The 27,661-nt window shown below is 32.9% G+C and overlaps 1 protein-coding gene across 8 annotated transcripts in view; it reads right to left on the reverse strand.

The window, feature by feature from the left end:
- The window catches only part of PPFIA2 (PTPRF interacting protein alpha 2), a 668,498-nt gene that overhangs the window by 24,022 nt on the left and 616,815 nt on the right, over positions 1-27,661 (reverse strand). For all 8 annotated transcript variants that reach the window (XM_051962865.1, XM_051962864.1, XM_051962862.1 and 5 more), the window contains 4 exons: positions 10,725-10,806; positions 6,491-6,691; positions 2,579-2,641; positions 1,188-1,217 (listed from right to left, as the gene is read on the reverse strand). In XM_051962865.1, coding sequence (XP_051818825.1) covers positions 1,188-1,217; positions 2,579-2,641; positions 6,491-6,691; positions 10,725-10,806 — 376 coding nt within the window. The remainder of the gene's footprint in view (positions 1-1,187; positions 1,218-2,578; positions 2,642-6,490; positions 6,692-10,724; positions 10,807-27,661) is intronic.

Below are 27,661 nucleotides of genomic sequence, written 5' to 3' on the forward strand. Positions count from 1 at the left end.
GGGGCACCAGATTAAGGGGTGGCAGTAGGATGAGAATCCAGGAAAGAAGACAAGGTCATGATGTCAGAGATGTAGAATGGAAACTATTGGATCCTAGATCTAAAGGTGGAAGGATTGTTTTATAGATGAAAAATACAGGAACTGGGAGATCAAGTAACTTGCCTAAATTCACCTATGTCATGCAGAAGCAATATTTAAATCCAGATTTCTGATTCCAGAATCAGTACTCTTTTTTCTATACCATGCTACCTTCTTTTTTTTACATTGTCTATTGTCATTAGTCTATACCAAAAACAAAAGGAGCATGTGTTCCTCCCTCATATGTGTTAAGTATTAAATGAGTACTGAAAATTTCTGTATTATATAAATGTATATAAACATACAGATATATATATGCATGTACATAAATACATACACATGTAAACTCATTCATTCAATACCTATATATGTATATAATAAATACATAAACATATCCATCTATTTTTTTAAAAACAATATGCATACTAATTGTTTGATTTACACTGGACATCCAAGTTCTCTTTGAACAAACAGAACATGGATGATCTAAAGTCAGGTTTACTGGCTTAGATGACTGTCTAATGGTTGGCTAATTGTGTAGTTCTGTGACCAATGTGAGCTTACATAGAACATATAGCATCAATGATGATCACATCACAATTCCAATGTGAATTTCCCAAAAGTCCATTACTATATGACTGCTTCACAACCCATTCCCTCAGTCTACTTCCAGTGTTGAACAGACTGAGCTGGAGAAAGAATATAGGGTTTGCTAGCATTCATTGAATCCCTGATGTCAAAATGAACAAATAAACTCTGTAAATTGATATCCTGTGCTAAAATATTAGATAGGAAAGTACTTTAGAGGTGTTGGTCACTTAGAAGTTGTCTTATGACTGAAAAATACTAATTGTATCATAGTTGATTTATTTTCCTTTTAGAATAATATGGTTTGGTAAATGTATCTGCTTGCAATGAGGGGATATTTTAAAATATATGTGCTGCCATTTTAAACATGTAAAATGAATTCAATATCTTACAATGTTTATGATGCTAAAAAAAAAAAAGGCTAACATGGCTTCTTGTCCTTGTTGCTTGCTAATTCATATGAATTACTATGAGTAAACAAATGCTTATGCCAAATAAATTTGAACATAATAAATTCATACCTGGGCCCAGCTTCCTTCCTCAGATTCTTTCTGTATTAGCAGAAGGAGCATGTAGTCATTAATAAAGCCAGGAAAAATAAAAGACATCAAGTTAGTCCAGGGATGGGAAATTCAATAATCATGGTAGTTATGAAAAATTTAACAATTCTAATGAGCACATACATTATTATCAATGCAGATTTGCTTCTCACAATCACAGTGGCCAGTTAGAAGGAATTTTTAGCAGTTAGTTTTTTTAAGCATATTTTTTACACCCACAAAAACCAAAATTTGGAAAATTTGTTTTTATCATTTCTAAATTTTTGTGACCATTTCTGATGAAAACGTCTTTTAATATTTGATTACTAAGGAATTTGGAAAAATTAGCATTCATAAGAAAATGCTAAATTTGAACAATTTTAATTGAGATATTTAATATCTCATATAGTGAAAGAAACACTTTACTTTCAAACTCATCTAATATAAAAAAAACTCTATTATTCATAATAATATTTTTTCCCTGAACATCATACATATATCGGGTATTAAGATAGTGTGTGCTAAATTGTTCTTTAAATTAAAAAGATATTCAGTTGTTGAAAAACAATTATGACTATCCCACCTTTGATATCTTTTGCGGTGAAATTAATATACATAAAACTCCATTTGCAAACTGTGTTCTAAATAATTCAGCCATGAGTTACTATGCAATTTAAGAACAAGTGAAACAAAACCTTTATACTGATTCTAGAAAACAACTGTCATCAAAACAATACTATCAGGGCCTTGCTGCCAGGAAGCCATAATGCAGAGGGTACCAACGACTCTTCCAGTCCCTTTAACATACTTGAAACAATTAAGCTAAGCAGTGTCTTAGCAAGAATAATTAGTTAAAATAGAAAGCTACCAGATGGCATGTTTCACACCAATATTATAAATATAACTGAGATGACCAAATAAGAGAAACAACATGAATATTTCATATATCCTATGTTAAAAACATACTCTGAAGCCCCTTTTTTATACAAAAGGCTAACATGGCCCAGTTCCTAATGAATCAGTTGCCAATGTTGGACATGATTAAAACTGTTATAATTAATTCATTCAAGGTGATTTTTAAACATTCTATAATTTCCTTTTTTCCCTTTATTAATTATTTTATTTTTTCTAATTATACATGTATATAAACTGTTTTTTACACATTCCTTTATGAATCATGTTGGGAAGGAAAAATCAGAACAAAAAGGAAAAATCATGGGAAAGAGGAGAAAAAATAGAAAAAAGAAGTGATCATAGCCATTATATATTTTCCTATGATAATTCTTATGGTTTGTGATTCTTAAAACTATTAATATAAACATGTTTTTGTTTGCTTGTTTGTTTTAAGTTGGAATGAAATCAAGAGTACTGACCGTTTTGGCTGGAGCTGCAAGGTTTTCCATTTCTTCATGGGTCACCCAAACATTGCCTGAGGGCTAAGGACAAGGCCCACAGGGAAGTAGGTAGAATCCACATTAGGTAAGCAGTAGTAAAGAAGAAAGGCAGCATCACTGTAAGTCAACAGCGGATAGCATCACCATCAACATAGCTATGTTCTTGCCTCTTAGAGTGAGCACAATATGACAGAAGTCCTCATAGCTTTTAAAAATCTTTTATGTTTTAAGAAGATTAAGCAATAGGAGGTATACCATTTATTATAAGTAGACTCATAATCAACATTCTGTTATTATTAATCAGGAAAAGGAAAGAATAAGGACTGGACCTGTGATTTCATTAACATAGGGAATTTCCAGATGAGAAAACTCCATCTATCAATGTAGATTGCCACCTTCTCTTCAACTTAAGAGTTGCTCTATGAATTTCTCTTATAAACACAGCTAGGTGCTTTGGCTAAGTACACACATTCAGTAAATATAGAGGTCAGATTAGAATGTAAGTCTTTTTGGTCCCAAAGCCTGCTGTCTCTACATTATGGCACAGCTACTTCTCCAGAAAATGGTAAAAAAACAAAAAAAAACAAAAAAAAAAAAAAACAAAAAAAAAACCAAAAAAAAAAAAACAAATTGCAAAACAAGAACAAGAAAAATCTCTATTTTTTTTCAGGAGCAACAGAGAATTGACCCATTGTGCTAGATATTCTGAGAAGGACTTTTATGACAAGTTATAGCATAAAATCTTCTGTTGTGTTACAGAAAATAATGTTAATTATGAATACTGTTACTAGAAAAAAGAATATGAATTTGCTAAAGTCATGGCATCAAACACACATGACTTCATTTTGATCATTTCTTCCTTTGGCTATTTTTGTAAATACACAGCTTGGTGGTCCAATGGATAGAGTTCCAGGCCTGGAGTCAGAAAAACTCATCTACTTAAGTTCAAATCTGGACACAATTTTTGCTGTGTAACTCTGAGCAAGTCACTTAACCCTATTTGCTTCAGTTGCCTCATTGTAAAATAAGCTGGAGAAGGGAATGGCAAATTGTTCCAATATCTTTGCCAAGGAAACTCCAAATGAGGTCATGAAAAGTAAAATATTTGAAGCAAACAACTGAACAAGCATAACAAACTACCCACTATTAATATGTTTTGAATGAAAAAAATCAATAAAGATATGGTTTTAAGTTATCTATATTTTGCTTAAATATTTTTCTAAGAAAATACAATTTTTTTCTTTATTTTGTCATATTTTGGTCATGTTCAAAGCCAAGAAAAGCTAAAAAATTTGCTTTAGGGTCACATAGCTAACAAGAGTCTGAAATGGATTTAAATTTAGGTTTGACTTCAGCTCCACTTTATTCACTTTATTCTGCCAAATGTCCAACAAGAATTGAACGACATTGAAAAATATTCTACTTAATATGCAGAATTCTATTAACTTTGTTGGTTTTTAAAGCAATCTTCTATTAATATACATTTTTATAATAAAAATGTTTTGTAGTTCATATAAATTCATATAAATTTAAGTGAATTAGGTGAATAGGACAAATTATAGATAAGTTTGCAACCAGAATTCATTTTTCAAGAGATTAATTTTATTGTCAATTTTCTAGAAATCCTGAGATATTCCCCAAACTCTATGTGATATCCTAGTAAATACCACAGCCATTGCTCACTCTACAACAATTCAGTTTCTTGATCTTTTCAGTTCTTAAAAGTGATCAGCCCTGTAGGATTTGAAGATTAAAGGTGTTGTCAACCCAAATTACCAGGATTCCTATATCCTTATATTTCTGACCTTGACAGTCTCATGAATAATCTAATTAAAAACACTTACTCTCTGCTTAGCATGCTCATACAATTGACCAGAATAATAACACTGAAACAGAAAATAGTTTCAATTTTTATAAGATAAAAAAATTTAGCTCAAAACTAATCCCAGATGATGATTTTGTTTAATTGAATAAATATTTATTAAGCATTTGCTTTATTTCAGACATCATTTTGACTTTGGTTATTAAACAAAAATTAAAATGGTTCCTTCCCTCAAGTTTACATATTAAAATGACAGAAAGAATATGTCAGATTCTTTGCTCCTGACCATCCTGAAATTTCATCATGTACTTGAATTCCAGTTCTTTCAAGATAAAACCAAAAGAAAAGTTTCCTAGAAATGAGAAGGCATAGAAAGTTGTTTTTTTTCTTGGCTTATATAAGTCATATTCCTTTTAACAAATATAAAACTTTTCCCATCAAATGTCAGCCTGAATATTTGAAATATTAAATCATTTGGAAGAAATGGATTTTACAGAATGTCTTAGGAGTGCCAACTATACTCACTCAGCTGTCACTCTCTTCTTTCCACCCAATGACCCCATGATTTGCCTGAGTTACTTTACTTAATGTTTGTTCAAAGTGCCCTTCACTGATTACTAAACAGAAAATTAGTTTAATCCAATCTTGGTCTACAAATTTGTTGAACCAATACCTTAATTTAGACCCTCAATAATGAAAATTTTGGGAACTCTCAGACAAATATTAGGTTACACCATGGAAAACTTCTTTTGCTTTAGATGCTCACAAAAAAGTCTGGGTTCATTTAAGTGGTGGTTTGCAAAGGACCAGGTTAAATAATTGACTTCAGTTGTCTTCCAGTCTTTCCAAGTAAAGTGAAGTATATAGTTGAAGCAATTCTTAAAACAGATGACCAACTTTTATAATAGTAAAATAATAACAATAATTTCTTTATATAGTCCTATATGAAGTTTTATATATATAGTTATATATATATATGTATATATAAAGTAATTTTATAAAGTCCTATATAACTTTATAGAGAATTTTAAGGGTTGCAAAATCCTTCATAAATATGGTCTCTTTTGAGCTTCATAATTTCCCTGAAAGTTAATTTCTCCATTTAAAAGATGAAAAAAGTGAGGAACAGAAAGGTTAAAAGTCTTGCTCACTGTTACTGAGATGTAAAGACACAAATGTGGTATTCCAAATGTAATGCTGTGGAAAGAAGTTAATTCTCCCTCTGATACTACCTGAATGAACTACCTGAGAGGACCTTAGATAAATTACTGACCTTTTTTGTACCTTCTTACCCTTGTTTGTAAAATGAAAAAGTTGGACTAGATAGATTCTGAAATTCTTTCCAGTGCTTTTATCTATAATCCAATGACTTCAGCTCCAAATTCAACTATGATACTGGGTAAGCCCCTCTAAGTAAATTCTGAGGTCTAATTATTTCTTTGATATTTGACCATACTGAAATGCATACTGTATTTTGGGAATATATGGAAACATGAAGGGCGTTTAGAAACTAAAGAAGAAAAATTTTAAAATAGATTATGAAGGGAAATTATCCAACCTAGCATTCATGAAAAATTAAATCTTTAGTCATCCTTAGGAAAACTACTTAAGTGAGAAATAGGATATTTAAAGGATTCCTCACCTGTTTGGAAGAAAGAATCAGCCTTAGAACAATATTACACACACACATACACACACACACACACACACACACAGAGAGTGCTCCATTTGGATTATGTAAAAGAAAAATAAATATCTCAGTTAATAATCTAAATTTTTGGATGCTTATTCAAATGCCTAGATCTTTAAAAAATTTTCTTAGTCATTCTTAAAACATGGTAGAATACTCAGATGATAAATGGACCTTTCCAGTCTGATAGGAAAGACAGCTCTACACAGGAAAACTTATTACAAGCAGTGGCAAGGTTAATGAAGAGCAAGCTTCATTTCTTCAGAATAATTCATACTAATTTGGAAGGTGTGTTGCCATAGTTTCCCAGAGCAGACTTCAAAATGCCATCACTGTTTAACACTGGAGTAGGAGAGGAGACAAGTGGAAAGTGACTCACCGTTCTAGATGTAGGGGGAGCAGAGGGGCTTGTTAGGGAAACCATCTCCTGGATTGCTAATCGGAGTTTCAGGCGATGCAGAGGATTGCTGATTCCTATTTCTCTCTGGATTTCTGTGTCTGACAGAGCAGACATGATAGCACCGCTCTTGACATTGGCCCGGCAAGCTGCAACATACCAAGCAGGCATTCCCAACCACAGCTATGGGGATAAGGTAAAGGATGAAATTAATAATTACTGGCATCCAAATTTCTCTTTTAATTTAGCTCCTCCAAAACTAGTTTGAATAAATGATTCTTTTGCTTTAAAATCTTCTTCCTGCGTATCTTGGATCTCTGTATAAGCATGGAAATTCATCAGATTAACAACACAATAAAATTATAAGAATAAGGGCCTACATTGACATAATGTTTGTAAAACTGACATTAATAGAAAACATAAGATAACAAAGCAGTATGGTCTAGTGAAAGGAATATAATATCTATATTTAGGAATTCTGTCTTTATATACAGGTGATCTGGGAAAATCATTTAATGATTCTGGGATTCAGTTTCTACATCTATAAAATGAAGTTGGATTTAGTGAATCCTTCAGCAGGAGTTTTTTACATAGTAGATGAAAACTATTTTACTTCTAATATTGCTATAATTGTATTTCTCTATAATTGGTTTCATATGCAGTCATATTTTATTTTATGCCCTTAAAACAATTATTCCAAGAAAGTATTTTACAATCAACACTTCAAACTTTTTAAGGTCTTATGATTTATATCTTGCACTATAATTAAAATGAGGAAGGGAAGAATGGAAATAACCCCCCAAGCCTTACTCATCAGGAAGAATGAAATCCTTGATGTAAATTAACTCCAGTGATAGGGAAGGGAAGGGAAATCAATTAATTAGTCAACAAATATTAATTATTTGCTACCTCTTGGGCACTCAGCTAGACCTTAGAAATACAAAGACAAAAATTGAACAATCTTTGTCCTCAAGGAACTTACATTCTATTAAGTACAGAAATTATTGTTAGGACAAAAGTATTTAACCTAGTATCTTTTTTTTTTTTTTTTTTTGCTAAGGCAATTGGGGCTAAGTGACTTGCCCAGGGTCACATAACTAGGAAGTGTTAAGTGTCTGAAGCCAGATTTGAACTTAGGTCTTCCTGACTTCAGGGCTGGTGTTCTATCCACTGCACCATCTAGCTGCCCCTATTTAACCTACTATCAAGAAGATGAAATACATGAGCATCTATTGCACATAGAAGAGTTAAATCAGGCTTTTGAATGTCTATTTTAAAGTGGGAGATGCTGCCTCATTTATTAATGAGAATTCATGAGAAAACTGGGCACAAAACATACACATTTTGCTAAAATATAAACTTTTGGTGTTTGCAAGATGTTACATAATTTTGGATGATTAAAGTAAATAAGGAATTTAGAAAGTGATGAAAATGTAATTAATTGATATGGTACCATCAGAACTAGAAAGTTTTAGAGAAAACTGAAAAGACCTCTATGAAGTGAAGCAAAGTAAAGTGATCAGAAGCAGGGACATAATATCTATTTTGATAATGACCTTATAAAGAAAAACAACTTCGGAAGATTTTAGAACTCTGTGTGATGACAAACCATAATTTCAGGTATTCAAAGATCAGCCAATATACTCACTTCCTACCAAAGATGATGGTACACAGGATAAGACATATATTTTTGGATGTTGCCAATAGTGTTTTTTGTTTGCTTGATTATCCATATCATGAGGGAATTTCTTTTGACTTATTGGCTTTTATTATTCAACAAAGAAGAGGGAAAAATAAAGAGAAAAAATGAATGTTCATTTTTAAAAAATCAGTTGAGAACCAGGAGACTTAGTCTAAAATTTAGGATGTCAGATTCCAACATATATTTAGAATTAGAAGGTGCTTTAGACATTCTATTCCAATATGAAAGATGAAGAAATTGAGTCTCAGGTGGCAAAGGCAACAAAGGACAGAACCATAGTTGTAACGTGCATTTTCTAACTCTTGTCCTTCCTTTATAATTCTATCCTAAGTGATAGAATGGAATTAAACCACATGCTGGCAAGAAGATGTACGTAATGAGGCAGAATTTTTGGACATGGTCAATTGCTTTACTTGATTTATTTGCTTATTTGTTGTAAGTTTTCTCACTACTCCATTCCCTTTTTTCTCTAATAGTGGGGATGGGACATGATGGAAGGAAGAGAAAATCATTATTTAAATAAAATATTAAAAATAACTATATCCTAAGCAATCCTTCCATCTCTTTCCCTATTGCTGACCCCTCTTTCTCCTTTACCTTCTGCATTCTATAATGTTAACAGGCTTACTCATCAAATCAAAACTGCCTGATTTGGCTCTTGGCAATTCTATCATTGGGTCCCTAAATCGGTGAGTTTGATCTGACTGATGAAGCACAGCAATAAATACTTATATCATAGATGGTTATACCTTTTCATAAATGCCTCTCCTGAGTATCCTTTGAATATTTTTGACATGGATGAATTACAGCCAACCTAGAATTCACTTACACATGTCATTCACAACAGAATTTGTACTCATGGATATTGGGGTGAAAAGTTAAGAACACTCACTCAGTATATTACTTAGCTCATTCATCCTGCTTGTTCAATTTTATGATTTGAGACACATCATGAAGCAATTATAGGCCAATTCCCAGATGCTCAAGGTAGGTTTAATTACTGCAAACTGTGCTGCCTGTCATTTCTCAGCACATTAATGTCAGTTGATGGTAGAATACTTTTATACTCAAGGATTCACTCATCTTCCCAAATAACAGTCTTCTCACTGGCAAGCTGAGAAATTATTAATCATAATGAAATAGAAATAAAAGGGAAAAAATCTAAAGGAACCATTATCATTCTTTTGAGGCTTATCTGGTCAAATATGCTGTCAGGTAATTGATTTTAAATCTATTAACTTCAATGACCAATTTAAAAAGTAAGAAAATTTTTGATCACAGACATGAAAACATTTGCTGATGGACACAGGAAAGTATGAACAAAAAGTGAAACTTGATTCTCTCTCTTCTCTCTCTCTCTCTCTCTCTCTCTCTCTCTCTCTCTCTCTGTCGTCTGTCTCTCCACCCTGTCTCTCTTTGTGAGTTGGTCTCTCTTTTTCTTTCTGTCTCTGTCTCTATCTTTCAATATCATACATACACACATATATACATGTGTATACATATATACCACATATCACACACACATACACATACTAATCTCTTAAGTTTTTAAGGTAAAGAGAGTACCACAAAGCACAGAGAGGAAAATGATCTATCCAATGGCAAAAAAATGGTTAGAAGGGAGATACCAAAATATTTTTATGAGGCATATTAAAATGAATCCTAGGCTTAGTAAAATCAATTGTGATAGACTGATGACACCCCACTCAGGAAGACAAGTCAGTGTAGCAATAGGGGTCAGAAGGCAATAGACATTTCCAAGAGAAAGAGCCAGTATCTTACTTTGGATCAGCACTGGTGAATTTGTGTGCAAGCAAGGTTGTTAAACTTAGCAGTAGAAAAGAATTTAGTTCTAGGCATAGATGCAGTTCTCCAGTATTATAGACGAATAAGGAGAAAGATTTTGGAGAAGATATCATTTGATGATAAATGACAGTTACTTGTAATTGTCCTGTTGGTCCATGGGATACGGATTGAAGAAAATATCTTTGACTCGACTGCCTTTCCATGGGTTCTTTCTTAGCATAGAATTTCAGGGACTTTAATGATAACTTGGTCCAACAACCTCATTTTAGACACGAGGAAGTAGAGACCCAGGAAAAAAATGAAACAATTTGCTTAAGGCCATACAGAAAATCTGGAGGAGGAAATAGCAAATAACTGGCATCTTTGCCAAGAAACTCCCAGATAGGGTCATGAAGAATCAGACATGACAAAAACAACTGAACAATAACAACATAAATAAATAATTGTCGAGGGCCCTCTACTCCTACAAATGTAGTCTTCCTTCATTATATCAAGCCCAGGGACAAAGAGAGGAAGAACTTTTTGATGTCTCAGAGTAAGATGTGAATACAAAATATCAAGAAACATCAAAGCAAATAGAAACTTCTGTCATCAATATCAGTAAATTTCTGGGCATTATAGACACTACATTTTTTCAGGAGAGCCCCTCTGTTCCGCCTGAAGTAACCTTGGGCTTTGAGGGTCTTTTTGCTTTATCCACCTACTTACCTCTAGCCATGCAACCACTGTGGGTCCATCCCATTGGGCAAAAGGTAACCCCTTTCTTCGGGCTTCTTCCAAAAGTTCATGCCTAAAGCATAAATAGATTGCAAATTGTTAGTTGTGGAAGGTGGAACAAGATTGCTGTAATTATAAAAAATGGCAACATTAACCCAATTCACTGATCTCCTCCTTTATGAATTCTCATGAAAAATCACCAAATAAATAAGTCTCATATCTTGAGCATATGACCTTTATGGCAGACAGTTTTTTTCCTAGAAATACAACATTAAGTTTTAACTGGCATCATTTTTAAAAATTAGTTCACTGTCGCATTAAATACGAATTGCTAAGAATATTTTTTTGCTATAACAAACATATATTTGACATTAAAGTCACTTACATGCATCAAATATATATTAAAGTGAAAAATACTACATCCAGAAAAATCTGGTTTTGGATGTATGAATAACATTCTTTTTGAAGATAATCTGTTACCATTTTAAGCTTGTTTAGGCCTGTTTCATGTATTGGTACTATTAATAGTAATTCAAAACCTTCACTGGGTTGAAACGCAGAAAACAATTCTAACATGCTTGTATACTTGTATACTTACTCTCAAATCTTTAATGAAAGTCAAACCTACCACTTTATAATAAAATAAACAATTGTCTCTAATAATAGATTTAACAATAAAAACTTAATTGATGACTTTGTAAATTGTACTTTCCTCCCACAGCCAGGCAACAATATTCTGTTCTTAGCCCTAACCTTAATTTCCATTGAATAGTTTAAAAGGATTTATTGCTGACCTAATATATATCATTTCATAAAACTGAAATCAATACATGTTTAATTCATTTTCCAATTAAAAACATATCCTGTGTTCATTAGAGTTCTTCCTATGATACTGAATAATAATGAACTTGGTCTAAATTAATTTACTTATACTTTAACTCTGATTTTCAAGTTGATGTTTAAGGCATTTTAAAAAATTAATCTTGTATCTGTATTACACAGATTCCTAGAAATAGTGCCTGCAGATACATGTATTTATGTAAACAATTATGCTAGGGCATTCTATGCACATCATGCTAGCTTATATTAATAAAGCAGAAAAATACAAATGAAAATTTCTTGTAACACTGGAGCTTATCTTGTGCTTCTTATTGAGATGTTAACAGCATTGATGCAGTAAGAAAAGCAATGAGAAAGAAAAGAAACAAGCTACAGTTACATGGATAAGCATACTCATTAATCACTTGCTATTTCACTTTGACAGTAGAGACAGGATGTATTGATTAGGTCCACATAGCACCTATTATCTAGAACCCTTTGTTAGGATGCTGCACGTGGAATTCTCTAAGCAACTGCTGGGTAGAAGGAAAGGAGAGAACAGAGGGAAAGCATTATGATTTCAACATAGTTTTGTTGTTTTTCTATTTGTTCAGTTATGTCCAATTCTTCATGACTCCATTTGGGGTTTTTCCACAAAGATACTGGAGTAATTTGTCATTTCCTTCTCCATCTCATTATACAGATGGGAAAACTGAGGCAAGTCACCCAGGTAGTGTCTGAGACCAGATTTTAATTCAGAAAGATGAATTTTCCTCACACTAAGATTTTCTTCACCTATCTGCTCTTTTCATATAACTCCTGCCCATTATAATTGTAATAGGACCATTAATTAGAAACTAACTTTGTTCAGGCTAATTTCAATTTGTTTATAGAAACAGGGCAATCTAATAACCAACAACTACAATTCATGGAGTTTGACTCAAAATAATAATAATTATTCCTATTTTAATTAAATTTAAACTTTACAAAGTAATTTCCTTTATGGATGATGAGGGAACTAAGTGGCACAGTAGGTATAGCATTAAGTCTAGAGTCCCAGGAAAACCTGAATTCAAAATACAACCTCAGATACTAGCTGTGTGACTCTGGGCAACTCACTTCACTATGTCTGTCACTTTCCTCATCTTTAAGAGGAGCTGGAGAAGGAAATGGTAAATCATAACAGTATCTTTGCCAAGAAAACCCCAAAAGTGGTTATGAAGGATCTGGCACAATTGAACAATACAAACCAAAAAAGAAATGATGAAATTAAGTCTTAGAATAGTAAACTTTTCCCACAGTCACACTCTTAGAAATAAAGTCAGGATTTGAACTCAGGTTTTCTGCTTACTCCAAGTCCAACATTCTTTCTACTATATTAGAATGTTTCAATACAACAAAAACTCAATACTGCACTAGGAGTTGAGAATACTATAGGTTAAAAAAAAAAAAAAGCTATGGTATTTAATCTCAAGTAATTTATATTTTAGTAGGAAGGACAAAGTAAACATACAACTGAATATATAATAAAGAGTTACACTTTATAGGAAAGGTATAAATTGGGTAAGATTTTTGAGAAAAGAGAGAACAATAGAACAATAGGGGTTGGAATATAGAGTGTGGTTCTCAGGGCAGATGGATGGCACCAGTTGAAGTCAGGAGGTCCTGAGTTTGAATCTAGCCTCAGACACTTAAACTTACTAACTGTGTGACCCTAGGCAAGCCACTTAACCCAAGTTGCTTTGCCAAAAAAAAAGTTTCTTTATGTGATTGGACTAACCTGTACCAACAATAACTGGGGAGTGGGTAGAAGGGAAAGAGAAGTGGGAATAAGAATTGCATTTTTAAAAATTCTGCTTGCTTTATCACACCATGTTTTTTGACTGGATTACCTGATGCTGTGAAACATGGAGAAGATCTATGGTATAGTGGCTAGAGACTTAAGTTCAGAGTCTGGAGTAAGGAAACTAACAACTTAACACTTACTAGCTATGTGACCTTGAATATTATTTAACTACCATAGCCTCAGTTTTCTCATCCATATAATATGAATAAAATAATAGTTTTGGGTCTAAGTAGCAGGAACACTAGCTTTAGATTTACAGCATTTGGGTTTAAATCCAGCCTTTGCATCTCATTACTTGCATGACTCTGGATATGAACTAACCCTTCTGTCCTTAGTTTTCTTATCTCCAAACTGAGGGGAATGGATTTCATTTGATGATTTCTCACGTCTCCTCCAATTCTCTATCCTGTGATTCTAAAAGAACACAGGTCATTCCATTAAGATTGCCATAAAAAAGTAGGGGATGCTGGAGAAGGGAACATTGTAAAATAAAATGTGAAAAAGGACATGGGAAGATTAGTAATTTCCAAAAAGAATGTGTCTAATTAAAAATCTAATAAGTCTAGATTTATAGATTACAAATCTATAAATATTTCTGCAGACATAAATCTGAATTAATAATTGTCCAGTAAAATTCCAATCCTTTGAGAAATTTTCACTTTCAAACAGTAACTTCCATTTTTATATCTACAGCACTCAGAAGTAACTAGATGGATTCAATGGATAGATCACTTGGCCTAAAGTCAAGAAGGCCTGAATTCAAATCTGACTTTAGATATTTACTAGCTGTGCGAACCTATTCAAGACACCTAAGTTTTGTTTCCCTTAATCCACTTGAGAATAAAATGGCAAACCACTCTAATATCTTTTCCAAGAAAATCCCATAAGTTGTATGGCCCATATTTATCATATGTTTCTGACTGAATTAGTTTATCTGATGCCATGAAACATAGTATAAGTCTATGGGGTAGTGACTAGAATCTTACTGTACAACTGAAAAATTAAATAAAAAGGCAAATCCTGGGCAATGAGCATCTGACAGTTATAGATAGATAGATAAATAAATAGATAGATAGATAGATAGATACATACATACATACATAATGGGTCATTGATCTCCCTGGTGTGAAATATTCCAGGTACAGAAACTCCTACCACAAATAGCAAATGGAAAATCATCTTTAATTTATCCCGGAGGCACTGAAAGGTTAAGTTACTTGCCTAGAGTTATACAGCTGTTTGGCTTAAACCCAGATTGTCTTGCATCCTAGATGTAACACTACATTAATTTACTGGGAATAGTAAAGGTGCCCAAAAAAGGCAACTTGAACTGAAGTGAATTTCCTAATCAACCTTTGAATATTGAATATTAAGTGACTTCTAAGGTCACTCCTATTGGGTGCCTCATATTTAGTCTTTGGCTGCAGAATTTATCTTTGGAGAAAAAAGAAAAGATAGGCAACTAGAATTGAAACTAGAATTCCAAGAGACTAAAATTTAACTAGTTAAAATATTTTATTTTCTCTTCATCTTTTTATCACTGCCTTAAGCCCTTATCACCTTAAGAAATGATACTAACAAAATCAAATATTTAACCTGGTTTATGCCACATTCCACACTTGGGGAAGGATTATAATATCAACAAAAGCCAGGCAATGACACCCCTAGGAGTGAAGATTATTTTTCTATAAGTCAACACACGCTTTCAAATCCAAAAGATTTTGTCAAATAATAAATACTCAATAAAATTTGATGAAAAACTATAATATAAATATATACATATATTCACAGAATCTCAGACTTGGAAGGGACTTAGTTAATGCAATGTGACTCAAATATGAAAAGAATCCCTTCTATAAAATTCCTGATGAGTGAATATCTAGTCTTCCTGAAGATCTCTAGTGGGGAGGAAAATACTTTCTTTACCTTCTAATGCTGCCCAATTCACTAATGATTAGTCTTATTTTTTATGGAAGTTTCCACCAATTGTCTGACCTTTGTGTTTAAGCTTAACAAATCTAATCCTTCTTTAAATAGTTGTTATTGAACCATTTCAGTCATGTTTACTTCTTCATGACCCCCCCTGGCATTTTCTTGGCAAAAATACAGGAGGGGTTGAACTGAAAATCAGTTCATTTTACTGATAAGGAAACTGAGGCAAATATGGTTAAGTGTCTTGCCCAGAGTCACATTGCTGCTAAATGAAGCCAGATTTAAACTTGAAAATATGAGTCTTCCTTGCTCCAGACTAGTTCTTCAAATGAAGATTATCGTGTCCCAATCATACTCCTCATTATGTTAAAATATTTCATTGTCTATGGAAAAGAGATTGTCTGTTTAAAAGGTAAAATGTTCACAAGAGCCACTATTGTGGATGCTGCGAGCTTATCCTTTATAAAGATTTCTTCCTCCTCTCCCTTCCAGCCTCAATTCCACCTATACTTTGAAGGGCTGAAATAATCCCATTATTCTTCTCAATTTTATTGTAGCAATAGAACCTGTTGTTTGTACCACATGCTGAACAGTAGTAAATTAAGTCATTTAAAAAGGGATCTCCTGCGACCCTGTTTCCTGAAACATGTGAAATAGAAATCTCAATTTTGCTAATGACCAAGTTAACTAACATGGAACAGAATGTAAAGTTTATACATGTTTTAATGAAAATTTGTTAAGAATATTTGCAGGCAATTTCCCAAATAAAAGTTTAGATTTTAAAGGATACCTTTCAAGATTTAAGAATTCTGGTCAATGCAAGGACCAATCATAATTCCAGAAGATTAAGGAAAGTATGCTAATCAACTTCTGAAGTGGTCATGACAATGAGCCACATATTTTTGGAGATGGCTAATGGAAAAATTTATTTTGTTCAACTATATACATTTATTATGAGGATTTTGTTTTTCTTTCTTTTTTTCCAATTGAAGCAAGGAGTAAGAATGAAAAATTAATGTATATTAAAATAAAAAAGTTATTAAAACTATCTTTTACAGTACTTTACTTCTGAATTGTAACTAAGCAAGCCACAAAGAAGTCACATGCTGTAGACCATTGTAAGTGATAAGAAACATTCCTTCACCTGGGTGAGGAGAACACAACACTCCCAACCTCAGGAAGAAAATACAGATCCAGGGACAGAGTGAAGTTGGAGATAGGTCATGGGGATTTTGTTCAGGGAAGCATGAGACTCAAGAGTATTCATTCCAGGCAATCATCTACAGTTTTCCCTTTTAAAATAATTATTCTTATCAACCAAATGCTAAGCTCTTGTTATTTATATACTGATGTACTGTCAACATCCTTTAGATCTGACAATTTAGAACTCATCTCTGGTAGCCCTGCCTCGGGTACAACTCTGGGTTATGTAAGAAAGTAGCTCTTATCTATGTGGTAGACAATCAGGAAATGCTTGCTAGCTGAGTTTTTTGAAGCACAATTGATTTCTAAATTTGGATTTGATTCCAATTAGAAACAAAATTGGATTTCCCCTGAAGGCTCTAAGGCATATAGTTCCCTTATTCATTCTACTCCAGAGGCTTCCAGTGGAATAATCCAAACCATTCATTCATGCACAGAAACATCCACAATATAAACACACCTTTTTAACTATCTCCTGCTAGACAAGCTCACCTTCTACCTCCACATAGTATATATACCATTCAGTTCAATTGAGGGCCTTTGTAGAAAGGTAGGCTTCAATGCCATAAATTCCCATTGCTTATATTGGTTCCTCTGTCTGGAATAATAGTTAATATTCATATTGTTTCAATTTCATTTCTCGCACATTCTAGCTGAGGGAAGCTCTGTTAGTTTTAAATTCATAGGGTTCCTGGGAATTTTCAGAATTTTAAATTCTACAGTTATAATTTGCTGATTTGAACTGGTATTTGATAATTTGAATTTTCCTCACAGGAAGTTTCCAACATCAATGACAGCATAAAACAAATCTAAAAAATATTTCCCCCCTTTAGCTGTATCCTTATATATACATGTCTAATTATCTGCATGTATCTTATTTTCTCTAAAATAGTAGCTTTAAGATTTACATATCATTTTCACTTTATAGGGGCAGAAATGGAGAGTGGGGGGAAGGGAAGCACAGGTTGAAAAAGGTTCAGTAATTTGCTTTAGCTGACAATGCTTTTAAATGACTGAGAAAAGATTTGAACTTAGATTTCCTAACCCCAAGTCTCTGAACTCTGTTCACTATACCATTCAAATACTACTGAAATCTTAAGGTCAGAGAAAATGTTCTAACTTCCATTTCTGGCCCCTTTTTGCATTTCCCAAGACACCTAGCATTGCACTGATTACAATTTAGGTGGTACTAACTATTATTATTATTACTACTACTACTACCACCACCACCACCACCACCACCACCCACTTCTATTCCTATAATCCTACCTACTTCTACTCTTATTATCTCCTATTACTGCTACCTATTCCTTCTTCTCCTCCTCTTCCTCCACTTCCTTCCTTCCTTCTTCTCCTTCATTTTATCCACCTCCTCCTCCTCCTAGTAGGGCAATTAGGTAGTACAGTCAGAATGACCGGCTTGGAGTCCCAAAGACTTATCTTCTTGAGTTCAAATCTGGTCTCAGACACTTACTAGCTGTATTACTCTGAGTAAGTCATTTAACCGTGTTTACCTCAGTTTCCTCACTTACAATATAAGTTGGAGAAGAAATGAGCAAATCACTCCAGTATTTTTGCCAAAAAACAAAACAAACAAAATCTAAATGAGGTCATGAGTCAGATTCAAAAAGTAACAAAAATAATACTAATAGCTGCCTTGATTTTTAAGTGACTTTCGATAATTACACAATGAATCTATTTCTAAAGTAGTATGCTTCTTTCATAGGTCTCTTTTGATTTCAGGTTCAGTTTCATTACAACATCCTCAGCATGAGACTCAGCTAATCCAAGGTATTCCAAAAGCATTTTTGGATGAAACTGGTAGGAAAAAAAAATATGGAAGAAATTTGGGAGCATTTCTGTAAATATATATATATATTCTCTTCACTTAGAAGTCAAGCCACAACATTTGAACTCTTCCATCTCAGTTGGACTCATAGGTCTTATGAGAAAACAGTAATAATGCTCATTAGGAAGATGAAATAAAAAAGAAATTTATACTGAAATTTATACACAATTTTAAAGGTACTTTGAGTCAGTTTTTGACTGACATCAAAAGAATGTGAAGATCATAGAAGTTGCCAAAGTAAGTGGTCATGAGTTATAAACCATATGTGGCTACCTTCTCAATTCTATACAACCTTTATGAGAATGATCTTTTAGTTCCCTAGAGTATCCTTAATGAAAACATGAAAAGGGAAGAGACAATTTGAGTTACTGATAATATATTTCATTTTCATAATTTTGAACTTACAGTGATGAAAGATATAAGATTCTTTTGTATCTATTTTTTACTATTATAAAAAGAATTAATAGATTGGACTTTGTAACTAAAGGATCTTACAGGGGGTTAGCTATTTTGTAAACATTAATCTAACATAAGATCACATAACAGACACAACTGGAAATATAGCTTTATATAGCAATCTGGAAAAATATCCAAGTTAAGTGAGGAATAAACAGAAACTTCCCACATAAGATATTCATCATTGCCAATCAGGATATCCTTCATGGAGTCCAGGAGAGGGATTTTTTTCCCTATAAAACCAAAACTAAACATAAAGATTTGAAATAGTAAGAAGCTTCCAAAATGAAGACCATACTTATTTGAAAGAAATTGACCTAAAGACCCATAAGGGAGAAATTCATATTATAATACGCTATTAGGTAGATAGACTATTAATTTAGTCCATCTCTATGTGTATCTATGTATAAATCTTGGTTGAAGTACGTTAGCTAGACAATGGACTGACCCACAATTGAATTGAAAAAATATATTGAACTTGATTGTACTCAGGCAATGTCTAATACCTTCCATGAATCCAATTTGTCTGCTTCTGCAAAAGCCCAACATTCTCTCAGCAATTCTCTGTGGCTAGGAATTGAGGAATACTATACTTTAAAAAGAATCTAAAACAAAGAGACTCAGAGAGAAATGGGAAGATGCATAGAGGCATTAAGTAGGTTAAAAACACATTTCCAATAATGAAATGTCATAAAATTTATTGGAAAGAATATGTAAACCTGGAAGTGTGTGTGGACTGGTTATATGCACAAAGATAACAATTTTGGGGGCTAATTCCCACAATGTATTAAAAAAAAATAGAAGGCCACCACAAATTGAATGCATTCTCTACAAGATATAATATGGACCATAATTTCAGAGAATGAAGTGTGAGAAGATAGGAATCAGCAGAGGTGATTCTGCTGAGCTCAAAGCATATGCCAGAAGATATTATAAGTTATTATTACCTCTGTTTTCTCATATGGAAGTTCTGATACAAAGAGGTGATTTTCCCCATAATATAATTTTCTATTGAGTCAACTTCATAGCTAGAATTTGTTATAGATTATGATGTTCTATTTTATACCTGCATGTGAATATATACATATATATGCATATACACATATGGCAAAAGATACATATACACATATGTATATACATACATATACACATATACCTACATGTTTGTAAGTTTGTGTGTGTATTTATATATCTAAACAATTTTTTTACCCAAAGAGAAATTTTTACATATCTGAATTGTTAATCTATAATACAAATGTACAAGTTAAGGGAAATTCTGGATTACACTTGAATTGAAAGGTTATTTCAATCAGTGGTTATGAACATTTTGGTGTTGCCTAAGTTTGATTCTTGCTCATGTACTCCCTATATTCAGAAGTTCCATTTTTAAAACTCAGGAGAGAATTATAGAACAATGATACTTATAGTAGAGAATGAATGTTTCCTTCTATGAGGCTGGACTAACTTGTACCTAGAAGAATTTGGTAAGTGGGGGGGAAGAAAAAGAGAAAATGATTAAGACATTGTTCAAAAAATTGTGCTTGCATTAATTATAATCTTAATCATTTTCTGCCTGAATTAGCTTAGATAATTCTGTGAAACATATAGTAAGTGGTATGTTGTGGTGGTTAGAGTCTTAGCAGTAGAGCATGAAGACTTGGTAAGAAAACTAATTGATAAATGAGTTTAATTTTTAATTAGCCACAAAATAGTATGCATCTTTTTTTTAAGTCTCACAATAGTTGCAGACTTTAAATGTATATCTCAATGAATATGTTTCTTTCAAATAGAAATATTTTATAAATTCCAATCAACTATTCCTAAACATTTCATTTCTAACTACACATATGAAAGGCCATCAAATTTAGAATGTGAAATAATAAAATTAATGCATTTGATCTAATTTCAAAATTACAGCATTCAAATAGAGGCCAATGTTTGAATACATTATTCAAACTCAGAAGTATATGTGTGGGTTTATCCCATTAATGGGCTCTTTGGCACATGAACTTTTTAGAAGGATCCCAATTAAAATGTCCATAAACTTCTTGTTTAGGATCCAGGAAGAGAAGCCCAGTTTGGCTGCTTTAGTGTGAAGCAGTGTGAATTAAATTTAAATTCAGGTTTCTTTCACTATTTCCATTCAAACTTCTCTAAAGCTTAAATCTTATTTTCATAAAACAGATTAATTTCCATTTGATTGTATTTGAGGATTTGCATGTTTTCCTTTCTCACTTCAATTTAACCACTCACAAGAAAAAAAAAAATTAATGATGTGCAAAAATAAAGGGGCTAGAGACAATGAAATTCTGTGCTTTACATGGCAGTCTTATCTATTAACTAACAAACATTTATTGATGACCTTCTGAGGCTCCTAATTAAAATCTCACCTTCTACAAGAATCGTTTCTGATCTTCTTTAATGGTAATGTCTTCCCTCTGATGATTAACTCCAATCCATCATATATATAAAGCTTATTTGTACACCTTAGTTTGCCTGTTATCCTTCCCATTAGACTGTGAGCTCCTTTAGAATAGGGACTGTCTTCTGCCTTTCTTTTTCAGTATTCCCAACATTTATTGATGTGCCTGACATTCCCAGCATTTACTGATATACATGACAGATGTTTGCTGAACTATATAGCTGGAAGGAACCTTAGAAGCTAACTAGTCCAATTGCCATAATTTCTAGATTAAAGAAATGCAGTTTAAAGTAGTGATATGATATGATTTGTTAAAATCATATCATATGCATTTGAAAACAAATCCTCACCCTCCAAATTCAGCACTAATTCTATACTGTCTCTCAATTATTTTCCTTTATTGCTTTATTTCTAAGCAGTTAGTTATTTACACTCAAATATTGCTGTTTTGATCTCTCTACTGGAATGTCACTTCTCATAAAGTTGGCCAGAAATTTTTTTGAGACAAGCTTATCTTTTAAGATTATTATGTTACCTTTTAGAATGGTAATCCCTAGGAGTGCTTGTTGATTAATTGATAAAACTTCCATGCAAGCACAGAACTTCATTGTCTCGAGGCTCCTTTGATTTTGTACAATGTATGTTTGGGTATGGAGAAAGTAGAGTGTTTGCAAAACAAGAAAGTGTAGCTAGGCTCAGCACAGTACCTGGCACATATTAACCACTTAATAAATGTTTATTGGTTGATTGAAGGAAAAGATTGGGCTGCAAAAAGAAAACTGTATAAACCACTCAACTACAGGCTAGTAGTACAGTAGATAGAGTATTGGTTTAGAGTCAAGGAGACTTGAGTTCAAATCCAGCCTCAGATACAAATTGATTTGCCCTGTATAAGTGACTGTAATTTTTCTTACCCTCAGTTTTCTCAGTTTTAAAATGAAGATACTACAGATTCACACTCTTCTTTCTTCTCTTCCTTGACTTCATATTTCCAAAGCTTAGCACATGGATTGAATTAACCATATGCCAAAATAAAATTTCTTATGACTGACCTAAGGTCATAGATCAAAGATTACTTAAATCTGAAAGAGACCCTCTTCCCACTTCTTCATTTTACAAATGAGAAAATGAAGACAACTTTACCCTACTTCCTAAAAAAAAAAGAAAAAAGAGCAGATAGGGGGCACAGCGGATAGAGCATCAGCTCTAAAGTCAGGAGGACTTGAGTTCAAATTTGGTCTCAGGCATTTAACACTTCCTATCTGTGTGTTCCTGGGCAAGTCACTTAACCTCAATTGCCTCAGCAAAAAGTAAAAAAGAAAAAGAAAAAAGAAAGAAAGAAAGAAAGAAAAAAAAAAAAGAAGTGACTTGCTCAATGTCCTCATATATGATAAATGAAAGAGGGAAGATTTGAACTCAGTTCCTCTACCTTCAAAGCCAATAGTTATTCCATTTTACCATGCTTGTACTCCTTTGTATGTCTGGGCACATCACTCCCTTGCTTGAGAAACTTCATCTTTGGTTTACAGAACAGAATAGTCACTGTGGCACCTGCACTGCAGGCCCTTCAAAATCTAGCTCCAATGAAATAGTCCTACTGTTTTTTTACACTTTCCATTTTGATACATTTTACCTCCAAGTCTCCTGGGTTTCTTTCTTTTTGGCAAACTTATATGTCAGGAGACAATACGAAGAGAGAAATAGTGAGTAAGAAAACTAGAAATGGAGGAAGGAACCAGATTGTAGACATAAGAGTAGAGAAAACTGACCATTGAGATGATGGGAATTATTCAAAAGCACAAAGGGAGAAAGTGGAAGCAGACCTGTGATTTGAACTTAGATTCTCTGACCCCAAATCCAGCAAACTACATACAAATAGATGGAGGTAGCTTGTTGATAGAAACAAAGATGGCTTTAGAATTGAAAGTTGTTGTCCTTGTTGAGTCTTATCAGTTCCACCTAACTTTCTGTGACCCCATTTGGGATCTTCTTGGCAAAGATACTAGAGTGATTAGCTATTTCCTCCTCCAGTTTATTTCACAGATGAGGAAATTGAGTCAAATAGGATTAAGTGACTTGCCCAAGGTCTTACACTTGTAATTGTTGAAGATAAAGGTGTTGAGTATGTGAGGAGTTTTCTTGACTCTATTCATTGTGCCAAAAATCTGTGAACAATTTTATACCTTTATAACTTTCTATGAGTGTAACCGTTAACAAGTGATTTCAGCTCTCTCAACTTCAGTTTCCTCTTTGGTGAGAAGGCTGGGCAATATATGGATCTTTAAGGTTTCTTTCAATTCTAAATTTTTGCTCCTACTGAGCCTGTGAACTTATTAAACTACTTAAAGGAGAATGGGCAGCCAAGGGATTATCGATTAAGTGTTAGAAGAGATTTATATCAAGCACTCATTTAGGAACCATCTGTTAAAAGAAAGTACTTAATAAATGCTTATTTAGTTGACTTAATTCTGACTTTGTACAAGTTCCCATGCAAGCACGGAGAATACAAAAGCTCCACATCTTTATTATAGTGAAGAGGAAAGAGAAATCAGGTACCTAGGATTATGCAAATAAATGAATGTAAAAAAAAATCAGGATTTGAATCCAGGTTTCTGAATCTAAATTTAGCATTGTCCAAGTACAGAATGGGGAGGTAATTTCAGATAATAGCATGCAGAACTTCTTGCTCTGCAGTATGAAGGACATGAACTGCTTTGCCTAATACTGCATATTATCCCAAAGCATATGTCTTCATACATAGGTCAAGATATAGCAATGAGTAAATTAATTTTGCAAAGCACATAGAATAAAGGACTAGAGATTATTAGCATAATACCCACTTCCTTTTCCCCTATCCTTCCCATAAATTTCAGTTTCTTAAGGACTAGAGATTATTAGCATAACACCCACTTCCTTTTCCCCTATCCTTCCCATAAATTTCAGTTTCTTATTTTAAGTTTACTTATTCTCTTTAAGTTTGATTAGATATGCTCAAATCACTTCATCTTAGTTAATTTATAAAAACAAAATAAAACATTCATTTAAATATAAATGGAAAACCTTATTTCCCTCCCTTGGCAAAAAAAGTTTTTTTTTTTTTTTTTTTTTTTTTCCCCTTGAGTTCATCAGCTTACCAGTGCCAAAGATTACAGGGATGTTAAAATTTTCAAATATTTTATTTTTTTATGTTGTTGTTCTACTCTAAAGCAATTCGCCCAATTTGCCCAGCAAAATATTCTGATTTTATCAAAATATTCAGACTTTCTGATATGATATCATTGATCTCTGATTAAAAAGCAGGATGCAAGAGTCTGAAATTACAAGAGAAATAACCAAACTCTTGAAGAGATCTAAATTTTGTCAGAAACAGTACAGGCAATGCACATTCAAGCAAATTCAGGTTCCTCAATATTAAAGTTATTCCCCAAGTACAAATTGGGTGTTCCAAGAAACTAAATTCAAGTGAGCTGTAGGGATAGTAGTAAGGAGAAGGAAATCCTTCTTTATGTTGTTATAACTAAAAGTTGTCACAAAGGTACCTAAATATTTCATGGCTAGAAATTGCCAATAGGCTTCTCAAAACTCCCATTTTCTATCTAACCAGTGACTTGGATTAGAAGAATAAGTCTTTTTTGAGTCTAAAAGTGATAGAAAAAAAATGGCATAAAACCAAAAAAGATTTTTGTTGTTGTTTTTGCTTGAACATTCCTCTGAGACCAATGATTTCCTTTTTAGCTTGAGAATGAATCCTTCCCATTTTTTAATTGTTGGTAGGTGATGGTATTTCTGGTGCTGTAACTGAAAGGAAATAAACTAAGAAGAAAAAAAAGAAATAAAACAAGCATGGTGCTGAAAGTAAGCATGTTCAGCAGTCATTGTGATTTTAACTTACCCAGATGTGCTTTTCATGGGATGGAGAAGGATGGATGGAAAAGAAAAGCACACAAATGTTAATGGATACATTTTAATCCAGAGAAAGCCAAGTGATAAAAAGAAAAGCATCATTTCAGATATGAGAACACCCTGTGGGTGATGGCTCTCTATTTTTTTCAGTGACATACACATTAATCATATTGCCTCAGCATTAGGCTGAGTGCCAGTTCTCATATCTGACAAATCAGCTAGTTTGCCATATGCATACTGTTAGCCAGTCAGAAACATGCAGAACCATATTTTTCCAGCATCTGCTACATCCTGAGAAGGAGTATAGTTCTTTTGGAAAGTAAAAACTCATTATAGTCACTCCAATACATTAGATTGTAAGCTTTTTGAGGAAACGATTGCCTTCTTTTTGCACAATGCCTGGCACATAGTAGGTGTTTAATAAATGTTTATTGATTGACTGGTTGATTGAATAATTCAAAGAAATGCAGAGAACTCTGAATCTCATAGTACTTTTAAGAAGTTACTGTCTTAATTTGCAAAAAAACATTTGAGGGATATAGAGAGGTAGTTTGCTTATAGGAAAGAACAGTTGATAAGAAATGAGAAGAAAAGGGTTTAGGTTCATCTAGATCACTCACAAGTTATGTGACTCAAGAAACCCAAAATTTTTTCTGAGATTTAGTTTTCCTATATGTAAAATTAAAAGGATTGAATTAAATAATCTCCTTGGTTCCTTTTACCTCTAAAATCCTCTAATTGTTAGGTTACAAGCACAACTTTTATTCTCTGGATGTAGCAGAAGGGCTGAGAAAATGTGACTGAAATTAGTTCAAATTATTGTTTGTTTTTAAATTACAATGAACTGTGGACATTGTATAAAATTTTCACATGATATGGTAGGAAATTCACTTCCCTGCTGTTTTTCCTAGTTAGCCATAAGAATTCCTAAAATACATTTTTCACTTATTGACAATTTTGCCACCTATTTCTGTATTTTTTCACAAATCACTTGGATTCGATTTTCTTATTTTCTTATTTGTCATACAGGAAAAGGGCAAAAGTAAAAATGAAAGGACTACACATTTTGAAAGACATTCAAAGAACATATTGACTTTGTTTTTACTTTGGTAAATCTGCATTTTTAAAAATTCTAGGCTGAACTCTAAAATTGCTATGGAAAACCTTTCTGATTGCTACATAAGCCCTAAATATCATAAAAATAATTCTCATCCTGAGATCCTAAGAAAATTACTTTCAAACATGTTTTCACCTTGATAATACATTAACACATAAATACAACAGAAGCCATGATGAATCCAAAGGAAATTGCTTCCAGGTGGGTGAACCAGCTCACCAGCCAGTCAACCTCATATTCATGTGGTTGAGAACAGAGGCGAAGTAGAGCTGCCAACAATATTGTCCAAAGTATCATTTGCCATATGTCACTACTTCCATAGCTTACCAGATGCACTGAGAAATTATTCTCCCATGAGAGGGGATGAAAGAAATACGTCAATGATAAAGCAATATAATCCTCCTAACCTCTGCATTCACTAGTTTAAAACTTTATATAAGCAGCTAATGTGTTGAGAAAAGAGAAGCAGGGGTAAATGTGTCAAAATAGAAAATTCAAGCAAAAAAAAAAAAAAAAAAAAAAAGAAAAGAAAAGAATTAAGATATAAACACACCCAAAGTAGCTTAGTGGAAAATTCTCTCAAATTTGGTGGTATTCTTCAATCAATTACTATTTCTCTCCTATATATTTGAATTACTCAATTCAAATTCCAGAGAGAGAATGAACTGATACCTTAATATAAGAATATATTGAAAAAATTTTTAATTTGTCAAATGAATCTTAAAGAGCATATCCTATCTCTGCAGAGAAAAAAGACAGAATATTCATGAAGTGTTAAAATATTGCTGTGAAATACATCATAATTATCTTTTTCAAGGTGATTTTTGTCACTGATGCAATGTTCAAAAGAAAAAGAATAGAAAGAATAAAAGCTGCATTCTTAATCAGAAATTTTTGAAAAAATGAGTTATTTATTCTAATGTCTTTTTACTTGAACATGAGAAAGTCAAGACTATGTTAATAGAGAGTTATAGTTAATTAAACTAACATGGTGTGAAGAGGTATTAAATTAGAAAAACTATATTATTGGAAATATTGCTACTAATACAAATATGCACTACAAAATGAAATGCAAATGTAATGTATATTAAAGATTTTTAGATATTCAAAATGGCAATCTCATTAACTCAAAGCCCTGATCAGCAGGTGGATTTGGTCTTTTTCCTATAAAATCCTATAAAAGAATAATTTTATATGTGAATATCACTCTTTGGAAATATCAATTCTTTATCTTTTACTTAAAAATTAAGGAGTAAGAATATATCCCTATGATCAAAGCATTCCAAGGATTATCAGTGATTCAAAAGTCCAAGAGCTTGCTTTATAGTTTTAACAACAACAAACACTTTTACTCTCTAAAATAGCCAGCAAAGACTATTAT

This window comes from Antechinus flavipes, chromosome 5 (assembly GCF_016432865.1).
Source record: "Antechinus flavipes isolate AdamAnt ecotype Samford, QLD, Australia chromosome 5, AdamAnt_v2, whole genome shotgun sequence".
NCBI lineage: Eukaryota > Metazoa > Chordata > Mammalia > Dasyuromorphia > Dasyuridae > Antechinus > Antechinus flavipes.